Genomic DNA, 21,291 nt, shown 5'->3' with positions numbered 1-21,291 from the left:
GTGTGGGGAAGGGAGGGAGGGAATGTACTGGAAGAGCTGCTGCCGGGTGGCCTCCCTCTCTGAGCAGGGGGGACTCATGAGTGCTGTGCTCATCCCTGCTCGCTAGCATCAGAGCCTGAGTGAGGGCTCCTTTCTGCCGCTTGGGTCACACAAGGCGCCCACTGATCTCACCCGTTCTGCTGTGTCGCCGCCATCAGCCCGTTCGTCCTACCCTCAGAAAGACTCACCCATTGGTGGAGTTGCCAGCGTCTGTCGCCCCACAATCTGGGCTGGTCCCAGCCCATCCAGGAAATCGCTGAACTGGCTTTCGGCCCCGAGCCGGGTGGTGGGGAAGATGAACCTGGGGAAGGAGGCAGAGAAGCATGTGAGGGCAGCTGGCTGGTGAGAAGCCGTGGCTCTGCCTCTGAAGCACTAGGCATTCCGCCCTGTGCCTCAGTTTCCCCTCTACATAGTGTGAGTGTACTACTTTGGCTGGGGACAGGCAGAATTGTTCATCTTTGCACATTAAAGAAAAATACTTTGATATTTTTTGATAAAGGAGACTAAAAAACCTAACATAATAATGGTATTTAATCCTCAAGCTCCAGGAGTTCAAGGTGACTCTTAAAAGGTAGGGCTTACTGAACACCTGTGTCCTCACCAGGAGGTATAAGTGCCAAGAACAAGAGACATAGGCCAGAAGTTTCAGTGCCTGAAGCAAGTTTCAAGAGTTGATGTTTAGTTGACCCTAAGTTTGAAATTAAGTTAATAACATGAGGTGGCGCCCCAAACAGCAACTCAGTCCAAAATAACACAATTGTAGGGTTGCAATTAATAACAAGTGATAGTAGGTGGTCTGTGGTTGTGGGGGGCTTGGAAATAGCAACCAGAAAAACTGACAGTGATTAGAAGCCTGGCCAGGTGCCAATAGCACACTAAATGCTCTACATGCATCATATAACTTAATCCTTGCAATTACTCCGTGGCAGAAGCTATTATCCAATTCTACAGATGAGAAAACAGAGGCTTCAAGAGGTAAGAGACTTGCCTATAAAACAGATATAGTGCCCAACTCATGTGGATTTATGGTGAGAATTAGGACACATGCTGCACGAAAAGTTCCAGATAAACAGAAAATATACAGTATTATCGTTGCTGTGGTAACCATTGAGGGAAGAGTGCTACTTGTTCATGCCTCAAGCCGAGGTGTTCTGGATGTGACAGCAGAGAAAGGACAGGTGGGGAAGAGCTAGCCCAAGTCTACTCATGGGCTACAAGGGACCAGAGAAAGCCCAAAGATCTGAAACAGCTCAGGCTGCTGGCTAGAGATCAAAGTGTGCCTCAGAACAAATGCCCTGTTGGACAGTTTGGCCTCGAGTCCCTCTTGGCCAGTGACAGTCAGGGAGGAGACAGGCTGCATATTCTTGTTAGAGTGGACCTGTGTGTCTCTCCTCCACCCCCCAGGAAGGGGCTTTGAGGCTCACCTACTCTTACTGGCCACAGTCGGTGGTAGCCTAATAGCGTATTCTTAGGACAATAGGTTCTGAAAAGGTTAAATAAAGAAATCTACTCTGGCCCTGGCCAGACAGCTCAATTGGTTGGAGCATCTTCCCAAAGTACAGAGGTTGCTGGTTTGGTCCCCAGTTAGGGCACCAACAGAAACAGATCGATATTCCTCTCTCTCTCTCTCTCTTTCTCCCTCCCTCCCTCCCTCCCTCCCTCCCTCCCTCCCTCCCTCCCTCCCTCTCTCTCCTGCCCTTCTCTTGCTAAAATCAATAAATAAAAATGGAAAAAAGAAAAAAAGAAATATACTCTGGAGGCCAGAGAATTTCAGGAGCTTGGTATAGAGAGTATAGATATTGTGAACAAAGGTCATAAAGTCAAATGGCCTTAATTCAAATCCTGACTCCATCACCATTTAATGGCTGTGGCCTCAGATCAGGTACATCACTCTCCTCCTGTGTCTCAGTTTTGTAGGTAGAACCAATATCCCTTAGGATTGTTGTGTTTAAATGAGACAGTTTTTGGTCTGATAGAGGTTGGTAGATCCCAGAGTAAGAAGAACTGATCTGAAGTGCCCAGTGATACCCTGCACACAGTAAGACAATAATGCTAGTGGCTACTCACACTCATGGATAAAGGCATAGCAGGGAGATACATGATCACAGAATCGTAAATAATAGAGCAAAAGAATCCTGAAATCATTGCATCTTAATGAGGTCAAATCAGAACATCTTAGTTGTATAACCATACTTTCATAAATTAGAAGAGATCTGAGAGACTTCCAAATTTTTTACTGTAACCCACATGCAAATATAAGAAATACACTTAATGTCATAGACCTATGTGCACCCATACATTAAAAAACTAAAACAGCCTGACGAGGCAGTGGCACAGTGGATAGAGCATCAGACTAGGATGTGCTGTAGCGCCCCCCCCCCCCCCCCCCCCCCGGTCAAGGCACATATGAGAAATCAATCAATGAACTAAGGAGCTGCAACAAAGAATTGATGTTTCTCTGTTTCTCATCTCTCTCCCTTCCTGTCTGTCTGTCCTTATCTGCCCCTCTCTCTGACTTTCTCTGTCTCTGCCACAAAAACAAACAAACAAAAAATAACTAAAACAGAAGTTCACAAGGTAATTCATCCTTACTCTATAGGATACAATTGAATTTCCGTTTCTTTTTCTAATGTTTGTTTTCTCCCACTAAACTGATTTTACCTCCTGCCTATGAGTCACCACCCACAGTTTGAAAAACTGTAATCCAGTCCAATCTCATCTCCTAAACTCCAAGCAAGGCCACTTGTGAGAACTCTGTTTAGTTGAACCATAACAATGATTTTAGATTTAAAGGATTTTTGAATCACATTTTCCTTTGGAGCTGGGCAGTATGTAGGTGCTGGGAGGCGGGAGGCATGAAACACACAGAAGGGACGAAGCACTGCTGGACCAGTGGGGCGTTCAGATGGGAACAGCAGCCTGGAGCAATCAGAAGACTGGGGCCCAGACATCAGACTCCAGGGGAGGGGAATGGAGGAAGGCAGGGATACGGAGGAACCCAGACATCTGGGCTGAAAACCCAACTGGAGATGTTCCTGCCCGTCCCTGGCTGTGTGACTAGAGGCCATGGAGGAGGAAGGGGACCATGGAGGGTGGGCTACACGCACGTGCCGTCCGAGCTGTTGCTGTTGGTGCTCCCGTCGGTGGACTCCCGGCTGCCCTGGCGAGTGATGCGGCTTCTCATTTCCACTGCGATGCCCGTCTCAGTGCTCCGACGGATGTTGCTACGCAGCTTCTTAGTGGCCCCTTCTGTGGCCCCGTCCCCCAGAGCACAAAAAAGGTACAAGGTTAGCTCACTGATGAGGCTTTTCTGAAATCACTGCCGGTAAGTCACCCTCTCAGGAGGGGCATGATGGGCAAGGCTGTGACAGGAGGTGGGGGTATTACTGAGATGACCTCCAGCGCCGTTTACAGCCTGACCCCTGGCCCCGCTCAGGGCAGTGACAGACAAAGCAGACTAGAAAGATGGCTGGAGGCAGAGTCGAATGGTAGGGCTAGGGGAGGTGGCGTCACCAGGTCATGTCCCTGCCCTGCAGCCGTTGACTTCACCCTCACCCTTGCCAGCCTCCCCTGATGGCTACACTGCTCAATTTCAGCCCTTGCTTCAAAAGGTTGTGTTCCTGCCTCCTTTCTGGAAAGTTTGCCTTTTGTGGGGTTCCCATATTTGCTCTCCTTCCTGCACCCCATCTCGCTCAGACCTCACAACCACCTCTCTGATAGCATCACAGGCCCTATAAAAACCCCATGTGAGGCCACTCTCAAACTAACATGCATTCTCAGGTGGGTCTAGACATGATGAGGCAATTACGGAAGCAGACCAGGGAGAGACAGCTAGTTTGGCTTACGCTGACTTTGGATTTGAGAGAGGGAGGTCTGTAGAAGAACCCTAGAAGCTGCATGGTGAGAGCTCCCTCTGTCTCCGTGCCTCCTGTTCACAGGGCCCTCTGCCCTCACTCTGCCCCCCTGCTCAGCCTTGCAAGGAACATGGGGCACTTTGCCTCTCCTAGCAGCGCACCAGCCTGCCTGGGTTTCTATGGCAACCTCCTCAGCATGGCTGTGTGGTCCCTCTAGACACCCTCTCCTCCTGGGGTGGGGGTGGGGGGTCAAGGGGCACAGAAGATGGGTTGAGGGTTTACAGAGACTTCCCCTGCTGAAGCTTGGCTGCTCAGGGAGCTTGATGGGGAGGGCAGTGGTGCTCACATAGGGACTGTACCAAGGAGCCATCTGCTATTGCTGGTTAGAGACCCAGGCAAATTAAGAATGAAGTTGCCTATAGGGATGGGGAGAGGCCAAAGTGGGACAGGCAGTGCAGCACCCCAAAGGCAATGGGGAGGGGGAGCTGGTTACTCTGGCAACCCCCTCTCCCACCCATATCCAATGGTGAGGATATTCAAGACTCTGGCCCAGGAAGTGGGAAGCGGTGGGGTTATTCCTCTTGCTTTGTCCTACTTATCTGTCAGGAAGTCCCCCTGGAAAGGCTAAAAGGGCTAGCTTCACATCACTAGCAGGTGGTAAGGAGGAATATCTTCTTTGAAACTATCCCAGCTTCTGGGATATTAGAATAGCTAACTATCCAGGAATCAATCTGTCTCTCTCTGTCTTACACACACAGTAATGTTAGCTCATTCATACTTCTTTTGTACTGGCAGACATACACAAACACACACAAGTGCTGACAATCACATTTATGAAGACAGTGATCTCACATTCAAGGTCATGTTTACGTTCATACAAGAGTCACAAATGGTCCTACCAGGTCTTAATCATACATAAACGTGACATAATCTGCCACATAAATGTGACGTCCACATCATAACCCTTGCGGTTGAACCTATCCACTATGTGTGTGTGACCCACCCCACACTGAGGGCTGGGCAATATGGTGGGTGTCCAGGGACTCACCCTGTCCCTGACTCCTAACTGCCAACACCCTCTAAGTTAGAAGACAGATAGGCCTGTGGGAGCTGCACTTTACCCTCCCTACCCCCCAACCCCTCCATAACACACCTTCTGAGCTGAAGCCAGAGCCTCTCCTCCATGTGACCCCAACACCTTCTTCTAGAGCTTGGGAAGGCTTTGACCCATTGGAGTGAAAACTTACCCTCTTTGATCAGACCTGCCTGATCCCTTGGTACGGGAATCACAGAACCCTAAAATGTTAGAGACACCTTGGCTAGCCCCCTGCCATTTCACAGAGGGGGCGCCTGAGGTCCAGGCATCCATAGGCCCAGGCTGACTCCCAGCCTCCTGACATGCTGCTTCTCACTCTTCTCCACCAACTCCACATTGGTTTGAGATGTGATTCAGCAGAGATTAAATTCCATGTCTTCTGGGTGGAGAGAAAGGTTCTTGCAACCTTAGAGAAAATTCCTCTACTGTTTCACAGCTGTCCAATCTCTGAACCCTGTTGATTCTAGAGAGTAACATTATATAGCCTCTCTCTCCAGAGAACCGGGCCAAGTTGCTTACAATAATAATTCTGTGGTCCCTGGAGACCGAAAGACTCCAGGAACCATCCCATCTGTCTGGCCACATCCAAGGGAGAGGCAGTTACAGCTCCCAACAACACTCTGGGTGGCAGCTCCTGGAATGGTGCTGAACCCTCTCCACTACCTGAGCCCTGAGCCCAGACCAGAGGGAGGGGCTGCTGTCCTTGGTGCTGAAAAGAGTTCCATTTGGGTAGGGGATGGGACAGCCCAGGTGGCCTTGTGTAGACCCAGTCTAACGCAAGGCCAGAACCCACTTGTGTCCTGTGACCCCAAAGCTCTCTCACCCCACCCCCTCACTGCTCCTGTAACTTCGAAGATATTAGATCTAGAAGAAAGCTGGGAGAGAGTCAGAGTCTTTTTAGCTCCATTTTTCAGAGGAAACAGGCCCAAAGGGAAAGTGACTTTCCCAAGGTCCTGTGAGGAGCGAGAGCCAGGCCGAGTGCTCTAAAATTTAAGGTAAGTTTTGGAAGCCACTCCAGGGCGATGTGAGGAATAAACTGAAAGGGTTAGGCAGGAGGCAAGGGGACTAGGGGAAGGCTGGTGTAGTAGTTCAGGCTTTGAAACAAGGAGGGTGGCATGGGCAGAGCTCGGGCCAATGCAGGGTATGGACAAACTAGGAGGAATGAGGCCCCTGGGAAGGTAGACCCAGAGCCCGGAAGACTGGGTCCAGGAGAAGAGTTATTCCCCACCCACATAGCCTAGCCCTTCAGGGAACTGAGCCGTCCCACCTGGGGGCAACAGGGAACATGCTGCTGGGATCTTTTCCCAGAAGGGAGTTTCCAGGGCTGATTCCCAAAGTGAGTCAGCCCCATACATCCCTTTGGAGCTGGACTGTTCCCCAGGATGGGGTTCTAAGCTGGGACCCTGGCAACCTCAAGGCTTGGAAGAAAAAATGAGGACAAGGAATTATAGAGGGGAGAGGGGTATGGTACAAGCAAGGGACAGAGCTGCAAAAGCCAGAGATCTCACTTATTTTTTGGCCCTACTGTTTGACTGTGGGTAATGATAATAACACAACAATGTACCACGTGTCTACTATGTACAAGACTGGTGCCTTTGCATCTCCTGTGTCATTTAATCCCCTGGACAACTCTGCAAGGTATGGATTATTGTCCTTATTCTACAAATGAGGTGGTGAGCTCAGAGAGGTGAAGTAACTCGCCTGAGTCACCTGGCTGGTAAATGGCAGTGTGGCTCCAAAGGCCACCTTGAAGCTATGTTTCAGGAAAGTGCCTTCCCCCTCTTCAGGCTCAGATGCTTCATCAGTAAAATTGGACAAGATGATCTCAAGGGGCCCTTCCTGCTCTGACATTTAGTGATTGGAGGATTCAGAGACCTTCAGTCAGAAGAGCATCTGTGTAACTCCCCTGACTCAGCCCTCGGGCCTTCAGCCGTGCCTTCGTGTAGCACAGAGACAGGTGGTCCAGAAGCCCTCTCATCACCATCTCCCTCGAGGCTGAGGTCTCCTTGGTCTGCTCTGATCCCTGCCTGCTGACTGATGGTCTGGGTAGGTGGACACGTGAGGCATGTGACTGGAACGTCCTACAGTGACTCGGGCCCCGGGCCTGGCTTTGAAAGTCTGTTCTTCCAAATCACTTTGGGCACCAGGCAGCCTTCGGCTCTGAAGCTAACTCGGCTGAAGGTCAGCAGGGCTTGGTCTCCTCAAGCCAGGCCCTTGGGTCCCAACATCACTTCAGCCCCCTAACTTCAACCCCGCCCCCTGGTCCTGACCCAGCGCAGGTCCTGGATCCCCAGGTCCCCATCTTCCCGACTCCCTCGTTTCAGGCCTACACTGCATATTCACAGAGGCCATGCCCGCCCTGGGGCACCGATAACCACAAGCCCCCTTCTCATGTAGCATTTCCCTGAACCAGAACCCACATTGCAGCTTGCATGCTGGAAAAGACCATCCCACTTGCTCCGGTGCAGGGCTTTGTAAAAGCTATTTTAAGGACTGGAAAAGTCCCCCACCCTCAGCCCCAACTGGGACTCTTGATGAGCATTCTCCCCAGATCCTCCGGCACCCCCGCCCCCTCGCCACCCCCATCCAGCTGCCTATTTGAAGGTTTCTTGGGGAAGTTGTTACTCTGAGAAAAATAAGCAGGAAGAGATCTTAATACACAACCAGCTGGTGTCTGGGCTGCTGCCACAAAGTGAGGAGGTCCTGGTGGGGAGGGCTGGCTCCTCTGTGATGTAAGGTCCAGGTGTGAGTGTGTGTGATACAGTGGGTTGCCCACCGCTGAGCATAACTAGGATTCTATAACTAGATGTCTGAGAAAGTATATTTGCTGAAATGTTAGTTGATAATGTGTGTGAGGTATGTGCATACACATGTGACATGTTTCTGTGACCATGGGTCATTGTGTGTGTGTGTATGTGTGTGTGTGTGTGAGAGAGAGAGAGAGAGAGAGAGAGAGAGAGAAAGAGAGATAGTGTGTCTGTGATCTGGGTCTGTCTCTATCAGAGGACTTTGTTTGTATGAACTGCCTGACTGGCTTCATTTGTGACCACAGACCGTGTGAATGACTATATTGCCCCTTCCTGGCAATAGGGTAGTGACTACCTAAGCAACTGAGCACACTATTTATATAAATGTGCAAGGCATGTGTATTTTTGTGTGCGAGTCTCTCTTGTGACTTTATGCTATATGCATATGACTATGTAACTTCATTTCTGTGGCTTTTTGGAGTTAGGAAACTCAGAGATTACTGGTGAGACCGAATCTTGTAGATGTGTATCTGTGAAGATGAGCCATTTAGCACAGGACCAGGAACATGATGGCTGTTTAGTAAGCAATTGTTGAATGATGTGCAAGTTTTTGCATGGAGGCAGCAGAGTGCAATGGTTAGGAGCATGAACTTGGAAGCCCAACTGCTGGGGTTTGAGTGCAGGTGCCACCACCTACTAGCTATGCAGTTTGGGACATCGTACTTCCCTTCCCTGTGCTTCAGTAGTTGCTGTATAGAGTTACGTGGGGATTCACTGAGTCAGGACATGTACTAGACCCAGAATAGCACCTGGTATAAGGTAAGTGCTACATAAGTGCTTGTGGGTATGGGTACGTACATTCATGAGGACAGTCCCTGGCTGTAAGGCGACCCACCCCGGCCCTCGGTGCCCCACTCCCGCTCACCAGGCTGGGGGAGCTGAAGTGTGCTCTTGCTCCACTGGGTCAGCCCCACAATGGCTACCATCTTGGCGCCGAGGCTGCTGCGCCGCTTCTTGGCAGTGGTGGTCCCGGTCCCGGTCCCGCCCCCAGCCTGCTGGGACCCACAGATTTCACCGCTGATGCTGGAGCTCCGAACCACATTCCTGGAGCCTGCGGCTGGGTCCGGACCTGGCTCCCCGTTAAACATGGTCTGAGGGGCGGCAGGGCCTCAGGCAACTCTGTGGGGGAGATGAAGAGACAAAAGGATCCCATGTTAGACCCCAGGGCCGCTCTACTGCAGCCTCCACTTCTTAGCTGTGTGGCCTTGGCAAGTCACTTGGCCTCTCTGAGGTTGTGAGGATTCAAGAGTATGCACGGAGTCTGGCTAAGTAAATTAAATTATTCTTGTTAGCACATGGCTACCCTGGCAGGTGACTGAGTTTGGAGATAAAGGCAGAGGCGGTAGATCAAATGGCCCATTCTTGAATTCCTAAGGCCTCTGCACACTAGCTGCATGACCTGTGACCAAACTGCCTGGAGTTTCAGTGGACTTCAGCAAAACAAGAAATGCAAGCACTTACCCCATTGGATTGTTGTAGGGATTAAATCAGTGCACATGGAAGTGCCTAGAACAGCATCACTAAGTGTTAGTGATTGTTATTTCCCAGCCAATACTGAGAACAGGGAGAATGAAACTGGCCCTGGCCTGTGTGGCTGTGGAAGAGTGCCTCCTGCTGGAAGGGGTGGCACAGAGACATGGAAAGATGCAGGCAAAGTCACTCTTAATTGCACCGCGGAGAGGCAGCCGCTGAAGCATTTTAAACCTATTTCCTCCCAATCTCTTTCCTATGCATTTTTAAAATAATTGAACTCAGACTGCAAATACAATTTTATATCCTGACATTTTTCATTTAACATTATATTAAAAGCATTTCCCAATGTCATTTACATTTTGTATAAATGTTTCGATGCCACTATAATAGTCCATTGTATGGAGGTAGCATAATTAATTCAAATATTTCAATAAGGTTACTTCTCAGATCAGGTCTAACTTTTTCTCTCTCTCTGTCTCTCCATCTCTCTCCCTCCCACCCATCTTTTAAACAACTCTGCAGTAAACATCTTTCTACACAGATTTTATCTGCTTATTACCTTAGGATTGACGCCCAGAGATGGAGTGATTGGTTTAAAGGGGTGTGGACACTGCTGGTAGCTTCCCTAATACTCATCCTCTCTCCCTGCTACCTGACAGAACAGTGGTTGCATCCAGCACTGCCCTGCCCTGATTAGTTTAAGCTAGTCGGTGAGTGTCATTTACCTTGGTAATTCCTGGCTGGCCCAATCTGACTTACAGGGGAAGATTTGGATTCCATGCTTACAAAAGAAGTGGAACGCTCCTCTCTCTATCTCTTTCTCTCCCCCCCTTATTCTCTTCTTCCCCCTAGGGAGGGCCCTAGGCTTACTAGGGAGGGATGAAGCCGTGTTGCTGAGGGCAGCACAGAACAGAGGCAGAAAGGGCTGCCGCTGCCCTGAAGCTTGCCTTTCTCTGGCCTTCCCGTCATATGTGATAATGTATTTTCCTTTGCTTAAGCCAATTTGAATCAGAGTTCTCTGTTATATCCAAAATCATCCTAATATCAAAAGTATAAACATTTTTTGATTCTTGAAATAAATTGCTAAATTTCTTTCCAAAGTATACAAGTAGATTCTCTTCATTAGCTGCATTCAACAAATATTTAAACTCCTAAAATTCCAAGGCCTGTATTGAGTGCCTAAGATACAGTAGTGAGCCAGGCCAACTTCATCCTGCCCTCCTATAGCCTTCAGTCCAGGAGGATAGACAGACAGTAAATAACTAACTACGCAATTAAATATTTAGTGATGGTTCGGAGGAGTGGTAGGGAAGAGGACCGAGGGCACTGGGAGCCACTTGGGGAGGGGCCAGGCAGCAGGCATCTACGGCTGGGTTGTAGGAGGCGGGATCTCTGGCTATCAGCCCTACAATTTACCAAAAGTCCACCACTCAGGCCAAGTATCGGAGAGAAGGCTGCTCTAGCATGCTCTGCCTGTGCACTTCCTGGCTCTGTCCTGGTGCACTGTGTTTTTCCCAGGGTGGCTCCCCACCCCAGGGCTCAAGGGCACTTTGCTTGACCCTCTGCCTTCAGGCCTGTCACCCTGAAAAAAACCAACTTTCTTTTTTTTCTTTCTTTTTTTTCGTTTTTTTCATTTTTCTGAAGCTGGAAACAGGGAGAGACAGTCAGACAGACTCCCGCATGCGCCCGACCGGGATCCACCCGGCACGCCCACCAGGGGCGAAGCTCTGCCCACCAGGGGGCGATGCTTTGCCCATCCTGGGCGTCGCCATGTTGCGACCAGAGCCACTCTAGCGCCTGGGGCAGAGGCCACAGAGCCATCCCCAGCGCCCGGGCCATCTCTGCTCCAATGGAGCCTTGGCTGCGGGAGGGGAAGAGAGAGACAGAGAGGGAACGCACAGCGGAGGGGTGGAGAAGCAAATGGGCGCTTCTCCTGTGTGCCCTGGCCGGGAATCGAACCCGGGTCCTCCGCACGCTAGGCCGACGCTCTACCGCTGAGCCAACCGGCCAGGGCAAAAAACCAACTTTCAAAACAAAACAAAACAAAAAAAAAACAACCAACTTTCCAAAAGAACAAAGATAGGGGTGGAAAAGTAGAGGTAGGAAAGGGAATACACCCCTCCAGCTAACAAGGAAGACAGTCCCTAGACAGCCAAAAATGGGTGCCTAGTCTTCTGGTCGGCGTGGCTCCTGAGGGCTGGTGAATTAAGGCTGACAGTGGCGATGAGTCAAAGCCATGTCTTGCCTTCTCTGTGGCTGTTGGAACTGTTCTCACTCACCCTGTGATGTGTGCAGAGCCCCGGATTGTGTTTCTCCATCCATCCCCCATTAACCTCACAGCTAATGGAAAGTCCCCTGGACTTGGGCCTATGATGTTCTCTTCTCTTTACTTTCCAATTCTAGTGCCAGTTGGTATGTTTTTGGGGCACCTGCATGGTCCTTTGGTGGATGGTGGGAGGGCGCCTATCTGATACTTTGAATCTGCTGTAGCGTAAGCCTAACTTACTTTTGGAAGAATTTCTGTCAGGTGTAGCTATTTCCATGTCGCAGATGAGAAAACGGAGTCTCAGAGATGTCAGGGCCCAGCCCATCCTACTCAGCTAAGAAGTGGTAAGACCTGCTTTTGAGCCAGGTCTCCTGTTTCCACAGAGACAAACGCACTCTGCAGCCCCTGCCCCTTCAACCCAGAACCTACCCAAAGATGTAGGTGCATCCCTCCTGCTCAGGCTTTGCCCTGAGTCTCTGGGCTCTTTGAGAAAACTGCCCAGAGCAGCCAGCCTACAGGGAGCTCAAGAATACCACTCCCAGGGAACGGGAAGGCAAGGGGGTAAGGGACAAAATTCCTGACCCTGCCAACCCAGGGACTCATATTTCCTCATGAATAATGAATGGCACCGACAAGCGGATGGTTTGACATCCAGGACTCTGTGCCATCCAGAGCCACTTTGTCATCTTTCACCACCCAGGGGCCTGGAGAACTGATGACTGCATGGGAGAGGCTGGTCAGGCCTGCCACCCCCAAGGGGACAGGAGAAGCCAGACCCAAAGCACTGGACCCAAGGTCATAGGGCCTGACTGCCAGTATGGGAGTACTGGGTAGGCAGTCTGGGAGGGTGAAGAATCAGGAGGTAGGATTAGAATGCATACAGATCCCCTGTGGTACCTTCTCTGGACCTTCATTTCCTCATGTGTGTATAAAACAAAGGGTTTGGATTAGGTGATCTCTAAAAGCCCCTGTGCCTGAGATAGCAGTCTTTGACCACATACGCAGTGGCAGGCTCAGAACTGGGGCTCTAGACATGACAGAGACACAGAGCCGGCCACTGGCCCTCTGAGGAGGGAAGTCCTACTGCATAGCAACTTCTGAGCCATCAGATCATAGGGACAGGAAAGGCACAGCAAGTGGAGAGGGGCCACAGGACACAGAACACAGCACCTCGCATTCTGGTGGTTCTAAAAGATCGCTAGATGGCCCTGGACGGTTGGCTCAGTGGTAGAGCGTCGGCCTGACATGCAGGAGTCCCGGGTTTGATTCCCAGCCAGGGCACACAGGAGAGGCACCCATCTGCTTCTCCACCCCTCCCCCTCTCCTTCTTCTCTGTCTCTCTCTTCCCCTCCTGCAGCCAAGGCTCCATTAGAGCAAAGTTGGCCTGGGCACTGAGGATGGCTCTGTGGCCTCTGCCTCAGGCACTAGAATGGCTCTGGTTGCAACAGAGCGACACCCCAGATGGGCAAAGCATCGCCCCCTGGTGGGCATGCCAGGTGGATCCCGGTAGGGCACATGCAGGAGTCTGTCTGCCTCCCCGTTTCCAAGTTCAGAAAAATACAAAAAAAAAAAAAAAAAAAAAAAAGATCACTAGATGAATGACAGACAGCCTTTCCACAAAAATCACTTCAACAATTTCCCACCCTAAGCAGAGCTATGTCTTTCCTGGATGGGTTTGGGGCACCCAAAGGAAGAGAACTCTGCCCTGATGTCACTGGGTCACAGGGACCTCACTGTCATGTTTTTCCTGCTGACCCTGCCCTATGGCTACAGCAGCATCTACAACCACAGCTTAGATTTACCCTAGGGCCGTGATAGCGAACCTTTTTTATAAAAAACCGCCCACTTTTGCAGTGCTGGTCAACCTGGTCCTTCCTGCCCACTAGTGAGCGGTCCAGGGTCCAGTTGTAGTGGAGCAACCATCAGCACTGCGATTGGCCCACCATGAAAACTGGAACGCCCACTAGTGGGCGGGAGGGACCAGGTTGACCAGCACTGCAAAAGTGGGCGGTTTTTATAAAAAGGTTTGCCATGGTGGCTCTAGGGAGAAAGCTGAAGGCCCAGCTGCTGTCTTGACTCCCGCCAAAGCTACATGGCCATAGAACCTTCCACGTTACCTAAGGAGCAAGCCTTGTTTTCTTTTGGCCCTTGATGTTTGGCCTCTACCCTGAGGTCTCAGTACGCTAAGGGCTCCCCAAATGACCTACTGAATCCTGACAACAGCGGGTCTCAGGGCTCTGCCAAGCCACCCTGGGCCCCTTGGTCCCTTTGACCATGTGTCTAACCAGATATGAGTTTTTTTCTTGAGAGTCAATGAGAGCTTCCAAGGTGAACATAGCCACATAGGTGAACCCTTCAACAGAAAAGACCAAGGAATCACAGAACGGTGGGCTATTAGGCTGAAAGGAATGGCAAATAACTGAGGCTCGTACCACCTCTCCCCATCCTCCACCCACAGCAGACATCATTAATCTATCTTTTTCCCATTGAGGCAGGTTTAACCTCAGAATCCCTCAACACTGCTCCAGAACCAACTGATAAGAACCAGCTCAGAAGAAGTTAAAACTGATCTGCCATCCCTATTCCAGCCTAAGCCTTTCATTGTGCAGAGTAGGAAATCAAGGCCCAGAATGGGAGACACACCAGGGTCACAGAGGAAGTTGGTGACAAAAATCAGAGCTCCAACCCAAGTCTCCCAACTCAGATTCTACATCACTTGTCAAGTGCTTCTTCCTTACCTCTCACCTGGAAGAAAACCCAGACTCACCGAGCTGAGGAATCTGAGCGTGGTGTTCCACATCACAGGGGCGGCGCCCCTCCCAACTGCACTCCCCTAGGGCATTGACACAAGGCTTCCTTTAACTTCTTCAGGACACCAGTTTTCAAGAGAGGAAGTGAAGGCAATCAGGGTCGCTCCCAGGAGGATGTGATGTGATAAGACTCTGGAAGGAAAGAAGAGAGCTTAGAGGAGGGGCTAGAGAAGACATCTGTCCTCCAGGGCTTCCACTTATAAGCTGTATGACACAGGGAAATGTCCTTAACAAACCCCTGGGCCTACTATTCTTCATCTCTAAAGTGGGAATAACAACAGCATTAGGATTTGTACATGAAATATTACAAAATAAGGGTTGGTACATGCTAAATGCTCAGACAGTTACATTATTACTATTCATAATGGTGCCTTGGAAAATGGTAAAGAACTGTACAGGTATTAGTGCTTACTGCTGGATTACATACCAGGTGCAACTACCTCATGAGAAGGCTCAGAGACCAACAGGGTCACTGCCCACCCAGCTCTGGGAGCTTTCTATCCAGAGCCCAGGGCAAGTGTGGGAATTGGGTCCCTGCAGCTCCCGGTTGGGGTGGGTGCTGCCCTAAGAGGTTCTGCTCTCCGCCAGCATCTCAGCTCCTAACCCCCTCACTGGTTGCTGGGCCTGGAATTTGAGACTCCTGCCCCAAGCCTGATCCAGGACCAGGGATGCCCACCACATCACCTATGCCACTCTGTGCCCAAGTCAGAGGTCAGTGCTTGCATCCCCAGAAGGTGAGAGAAGTTGTTTCTAGATTTCCTTTTCCCCCTCAGGGACATCCTGGTTTGCGACAGGGCTGCTGTGTGGCGGAAGAGGTGGGGTGGGCTGAAGGAGCACACCCAGCCTGGCCGGAGAACACTGTGCCAGCTCCTCTCCTGCTTGGACAAACTTTATCTCCCCCAAACCAGGCTCACACACAAATTCACACACAAGGACACACAAGGCACAGAATTTCAAATGTGTGATCACACACCACAGACCCACAAAGATGATACACACTTAAAGACACAATGACATGCATACTCAGATATGCATACAAACCTTTAAGATATTCAGCCACACAAAGGTAAAGCAGTGACAGTGTGAGCCACAGGCCTTCACACACCCACACACACTCACACCTCCACACACCCATTTTTGGCCCTGTCCACCCCAAAGAGGCAGGAAGAGGCCAGTTTCTTCAGTGGACAGGGAACCAGGGAAGTGTCTCATCTGGAATTTGTGGGTTCCCTTGGCCAAGGCACACAGACCAGCTCTGAGCAGGCAACTGTGTGAGCATGAACACATATACACACCCATAAACACAACACTCATACACGCTGTAGTCCCCAATCTCACTCTCTTGGCCCCCATCCCAGCAAGCCGGACAAAAGAGCTCATCGGTGAGGTTTGTGGTGAGAAGATGAGAAGGCTGGCAGGGAGCAGCTGCTGTCACCATGGCTACCGAGCTGACCCACTTCTCCTCCACCCAGCGTGGCCCACCCAGCTCAGGCAAGGGCAGACAGGCAGCTCTGGGCACAGGCGCCTTCTCCCATCACACATAGTAAGGAGTGGCCTTCTGAGAGTGCTGTCAGGGATGGGTTGAGCATCAGATAGGCTGGGTCCTGCATAGGAAGGCAACATCTAGACATCCTCTGAGGAGAGCAGGGCACTGAGAAAATGGCCCCTGCAAGACCCAGCCCCTCGTCTCCCCCAGCATTGGGGGCTCTGGCCTCAGGGACCTGTATGGATCATATGCTTACCGTGGACACATCCTCAGACACAGTCCTCATGGCAGGGCAGGGGGTGGGTGGCCAGGCCCAAACCTGTGTCCCCAGACTCCAAGGACTCAAGACATACATGGGTGAGGCAGACCCAGGGCTAGGCGAGCCCTGTGTCCTGTTCAGAATGAGGTTCCTATGGGCAGGGCTTGTCCGTCCTCCTCAGACTAAGGGCTGCCGGGGCAAGGCCATGCCTTCATTCTGGGACAGGGCTTCCAAGGGTCTCCTCTCAGCTTCTGAAGACGTGGCCATGCGTCTTTCCTCAGAACTGGGGTCCCAAAGGAGCGTCACAGCCCTCAGGCAGCTCAGTCTGGTGAGGAGACAGCTCACAAAGCAGAATGAATCACTCCTGCGTGACTGGCTCCTGTGGCTCCCTGATGCCTTCAGGAGAGAGCAAAACCCTCACCATGGCCCCCACGCCAAGTGACACAGCTCGCCCCTGCTCCTGCTACTCCTCTGTATTCCAGTCACACTGGCCTTCTGTTCATTCCTCAAAAGTGCCACTTTGTCAACTGTCAGCCTGAGTGCTCTTCTCCAGCCTGCCTCCACCCTCACGTTTGGAGACCCCCGTGTCTATGAAACCACCTTTGCCTGGCTGGTCCCTACGCATCACTTAGGCCCAGTTTGAATGTCATTTCTCAGGAGAGTCTTCCCAGATGAGGTTAGTCCCACGTCATGCTCCCCCAGACTCGGTACTGTCCCTGCCAGTTATGGGTTGAATTTTGTCCCCACACAAAAGATAAGCTGAGGTCCTAACCCTAGTATCTCTGAATATGACCACAGAATAAGGTCATTGCAGATATAATGAGTTAAGTTGAGGTCATTCTGGAGTCAAGTGGGTTCTTAATCCAATATGACTGATGTCCTTATAACAAGCTGGCCATGTAAAGACAGAAACACATAAGGAGATGCCATGTGACGAGAGAGGCAGAGATTAGAGTGGTGCAGCAACTAGCCAAGGGACACCAAAGACTGCCAGCTGTCACCAGAGTCCAGGAGAGACTTATAGGACAGGGTCTCCCTCAGAGATCTCAGAAGGAACCAACCTTGCCAACATCTTGATGCTGGACTTCTAGTCTCCAGAACTGTGAGAAAATAAAGCTATATTGTTTAAGCCATCTAGTCGTCGTACTTTGTTACAGCAGCCCTGGGAAATGAATACACTGCCATTCCTAACTTGTTCAGTGCCTGTCTCCCACACCCCACCTCCTGGCTGTCAGCTGCTTGGAAACAGGAGCCATCTGTCTTCTCCACCCTGACTCCCCAGTACCTGGCACCGGTCTGGCACATAGTAGGGCTCCGTAAATATTTGATGAATGTATGGTGATCTAAACTAACTATGCAATTAACAATATTTACAGCTGGAGAGTAGAATGGTAAGTCATTTTAATTTTCTTCATGAGGCATATTGTGTTTTCTAAAGTTACCTCTTTAGAAACTGTATTAATGTTATCATAAGAAAGAACTAAATACATATTTTTCTTTGCAAAACATACATTAGAGTAACAGACATTTTTTACCACTGTATTTTTTGTGAAGAGGGAAAAGTTCTGCAATATGCTTGATAACTGCTTTGTTATTGATTAATCGATTCCTTGTGTTGCTAGAGTGCTTTCCAGAGTTGGATTTACAGAGTTTGAGCTCTGGGGCCTTGTGGGACATAGACTACAAGTGGGAAGGGTCCAGGCAGAGTGTGTATGCATGCTTCTTGGCCATCTCTACTAAACAGTGCCTCTCAAAGCTCATCGGATCTGGCCAGATGTGGCACCTGTCACTTGTCAGGGGTTGCTAGACATGGCACTTGAGAATACCACCAGCCCTGGCTGAAGACCACTCCCCAACAAAAGCAATCTCCTGCCCTCAATACGTAGATCACCCAGTGCTTCTCAACTTAAATATGCACACGAATCACATGGGCATGTTGTTGAAATGCAGAGTCTGATTCCACGGGTCCCAGGTGGAGCCTGAGATTCTGCATTGCTTACAAGCTCTCATGCTGCTGGTCCATGAACCACTTGAGGCATGGAGAGATAAAGATAAGTACTCTGGTTGTTCTGTATAAGGAGTGACCTCTTCAGGATGGGGAGACCAGAGGAAGCTTCACAGGGAAAGGCAGTACAGAGCACCTCAAGAGAGAGGGGGGATTTGGAGAGGTAGAGGTGGCAGGAAAGAGGTGGGAACTACCTGGGAAGGTCTGAGAGAACACTCTCTGTTCAGAGCCTGGTGACTAGAACAGCGCAGCTGGAGCAGGAGGTAAGTACAACTGGAAAAGCAGGCTGGGGACATCCAACAAAGGGCTTCGAATGAGGGCTACGAGGCTTGGCTTTAATCCTGAAGGGAGTGAAATCTCATGACTTAGATGCAATGTTTTACAGATTAATCTGACACTGACGGCAAAATCAGAAGAAAGCCTGACAGCGGGAAGAGCAGTCCGAAGGCAGGTAAGAAGGGCGGCACTGCTTCACATAGTACAGGTGGAGAGGGAAAGGTGGCCAGGAGTCCTGGGAGGACCTGGAGGGCTGCACAGAGTCAGTGATGGGACAAGGTTGGAGAGAGGGAAATAAAACCAAAAAAAACCCAAAAAACAACAAAAAAAAACCCAGAATCCAAAGTGATTTACGGGAAGGGTAGGGGCTGAGAAGTGTCATCAGCAGAGCCTGAGGTCCCAGAGGGAAAAGTTGGCTTAAGGGGAAGATGAGTTCCCATTTTAGATATAAGTCTGAGATAATACTGCAACTCCCACATGGAGTCATTGGGCAGGTAAGCAGATTCAGTAGAGCTCAGAAGAGCAATATGAGTAGGCAGGATTTGGGTGTGTTCCCCAGAGGGAAACGTGGGGTATGGAAAAGAAGGAGAATGCCCAGCGAAGAGTAGAGTGAGGGGAGAGCAAGAGGTAAGACCCACAATTAGGGGGAGGAGGAAAATGCAATCCACTGAAGGGTGGAGAATCAGTGGTTAAAAGTGAGAGAAGTCAGCCTGACCAGGTGGTGGTACAGTGGATAGAGTGTAGACCTGGGATGCTGAGGACGCAGGTTCGAAACCCCAAGGTTGCCAGCTTGAGCAAGGGGTCACTGGCTTGGCTGGAGCCCCCTGTCAAGGTATATATAAGGAGCAATCAGTGAACAACTAAGGTGCCACAACTATGAGTTAATGTTTCTCATTTCTCTACCTTCCTGTCTGTCTCTCTGTCTCTGTTTGTCTCTTTCTCTCTCTCCCTCACAATATGTGGGAGAAGTCAGAGAAAATGCCATGAGTACACAGAGGGCTGACCTGGAGACCCTACTACCATAGACACCAAGACCAAGGTCTGCCCACCCTGACTCTCTCTTCGGCAGGGGAAGTCCAGGTCTGAAAATGAGCACAGCTTGAATGTATTGAATGTATAGGGGCTTAGATCCCCCGGGAGGGTTTAGGTTGCAGCAGGATTCTAAGGGTCCTGGGGGTCCCAAGCCCTTGTTCTAGCTCAGCCCAAGGACAGGAGTCCAAGTACAGGAAGGCCAATTCATCCACCAAAACATAAACACAAGGCAGTTGCACACTCACACACTACAGAACCCTGCCCCCTGGGGTGGTGGAGCAGCGCAGAGAAGGTTGGGGAGAGGTCTTTGGAACGAAGCTTTTTGCTGGGGGGACACATAATGTATGTCCATTGGGACTCTTTTGAGAGTGAGCAAGCGACATTACTAACAACCACACAAGGACAACAGGTATAAACTAGGACTATTCCAGGCCAATCCAGCTGTGAGGTCACCCTAGCCCTGTGGAATACTGGTTCACAACAAAATACCCGTTTGGTCCTTGTTCTACCTAGATGAGGTGGTGGAACTGACAGACAGGTGGTAGGAACAGGCTAGCTCATCCTGGAGGCAGAAGCCCCGCTGAGGGTGCTGCTAGAGCACGGGAAATCTCTCCCTCTCCCAGGCCCGCCCCAGCCTGAGCGCCCATGCCCTCCGTCAGGGGAGACACAGCAGCACCAAGGACAGCGGTTGGCACGGCCTGCTCCCTGCCTGCCAGGCCTTTTCCTTTCTTTTTCTTTTTTCTTTTTCTTTCTTTGCCTTTTTTTCCCCCAGGGCGCCGCTAGGCCTGATCAATATTTCATGGAGAGAGGGGCTCGGGTTTCCAGCTCCACGCCAAGCCGGAAGGCGCCGCCTGAGCCTGCCACCAGCTCTGGGGACCCTTCACAGCAACTCAGCACAGCCCCAGCCCAGACACCGCCCTCAGTGCACTCCACATGCCCCAGCACCTCTGCCCGGCCTTCCTGCAGCACAAAGACCCGCATGCACAGCACGCACCTTCCCGCAGCTACTCAGACACATCACATCACCAGACACGCCTTATACAAAGACGACGCCGTACACAGAATAACAGGCACACACCACACCCAGCAAGCAAGTTACCTAGACTCACACACACACACCCCATGTGCATCACAGACACACTACCTAGAGACGCAATCACCACAGACCCACATGCACAACGCACACAGGCATATGAGACACCCTGCCACACACACTGCACAAAAACCCTCACAGAGAAACTCAGACGCAAAGATGCCTTTAGCACAGACATCACACAGCCCACACAAGCATGTGTGCACACACACATGAAAGGCTCTCAGAGAGACCTCCAGACATGTTATCCAGAGCTACATTCACCACAGACACACACACATCACACGCACATATACATACAAACTTAAACTCTCACACATGTACACATGCACATACAATATACCTTCACAGAGACACTCAGGCACTCACCTTGGATATACAAGTACTTGTCCCACACTACCCAGGCACCCCCGCCTGAGTCCAACATCTGGCATAAAGTGCTCAAAAATATTTATTCCTAGGGAAGTACAAATAGAATGAATACAGGTAAAGAATAACAGGGGACTGGGGCAGGGACAGGCAGCTCTGGGGCCCTGTGGGTAAATACTATGTCCTCTGAAGCCTCCAGGGGTCGATGCCCAATTCCCCAAAGCAGAGCAGACAGCAGCACAGAGAGGTGGCAAACGGGGAAGCAGGTGAAAGGGGACCATTGGGGCCCCAAATCCCCCTGGCTTCTCTGTCCTTGGGTTCCTGGGCATGAGGCTCTAGGGACAGCCTTCGCGCTCCCTGGGACTCCAGGCCGCGGGGAGGCCCTGAGACCTGCATTGTGCATGGAGACCAGAACTGTGAAGCCTC

The 21,291-nt window shown here is 50.8% G+C and overlaps 1 protein-coding gene across 1 annotated transcript in view; it reads right to left on the bottom strand.

The window, feature by feature from the left end:
* Positions 1–21,291, bottom strand: part of RIMS3 (regulating synaptic membrane exocytosis 3) — a 39,983-nt gene that overhangs the window by 9,848 nt on the left and 8,844 nt on the right. The window contains exons 2-5 of the mRNA XM_066269509.1: positions 14,303–14,477; positions 8,662–8,915; positions 3,147–3,288; positions 228–340 (exon numbers count right to left, since the gene is read on the bottom strand). Coding sequence (XP_066125606.1) covers positions 228–340; positions 3,147–3,288; positions 8,662–8,884 — 478 coding nt within the window. The 5' untranslated portion in view covers positions 8,885–8,915; positions 14,303–14,477. The remainder of the gene's footprint in view (positions 1–227; positions 341–3,146; positions 3,289–8,661; positions 8,916–14,302; positions 14,478–21,291) is intronic.

The sequence above is a fragment of the Saccopteryx bilineata genome, chromosome 3, assembly GCF_036850765.1.
Source record: "Saccopteryx bilineata isolate mSacBil1 chromosome 3, mSacBil1_pri_phased_curated, whole genome shotgun sequence".
NCBI classification, from domain to species: domain Eukaryota; kingdom Metazoa; phylum Chordata; class Mammalia; order Chiroptera; family Emballonuridae; genus Saccopteryx; species Saccopteryx bilineata.
Note: the sequence above shows the minus strand (reverse complement) of the source record. Positions and strands in the feature narration are given on the sequence as shown.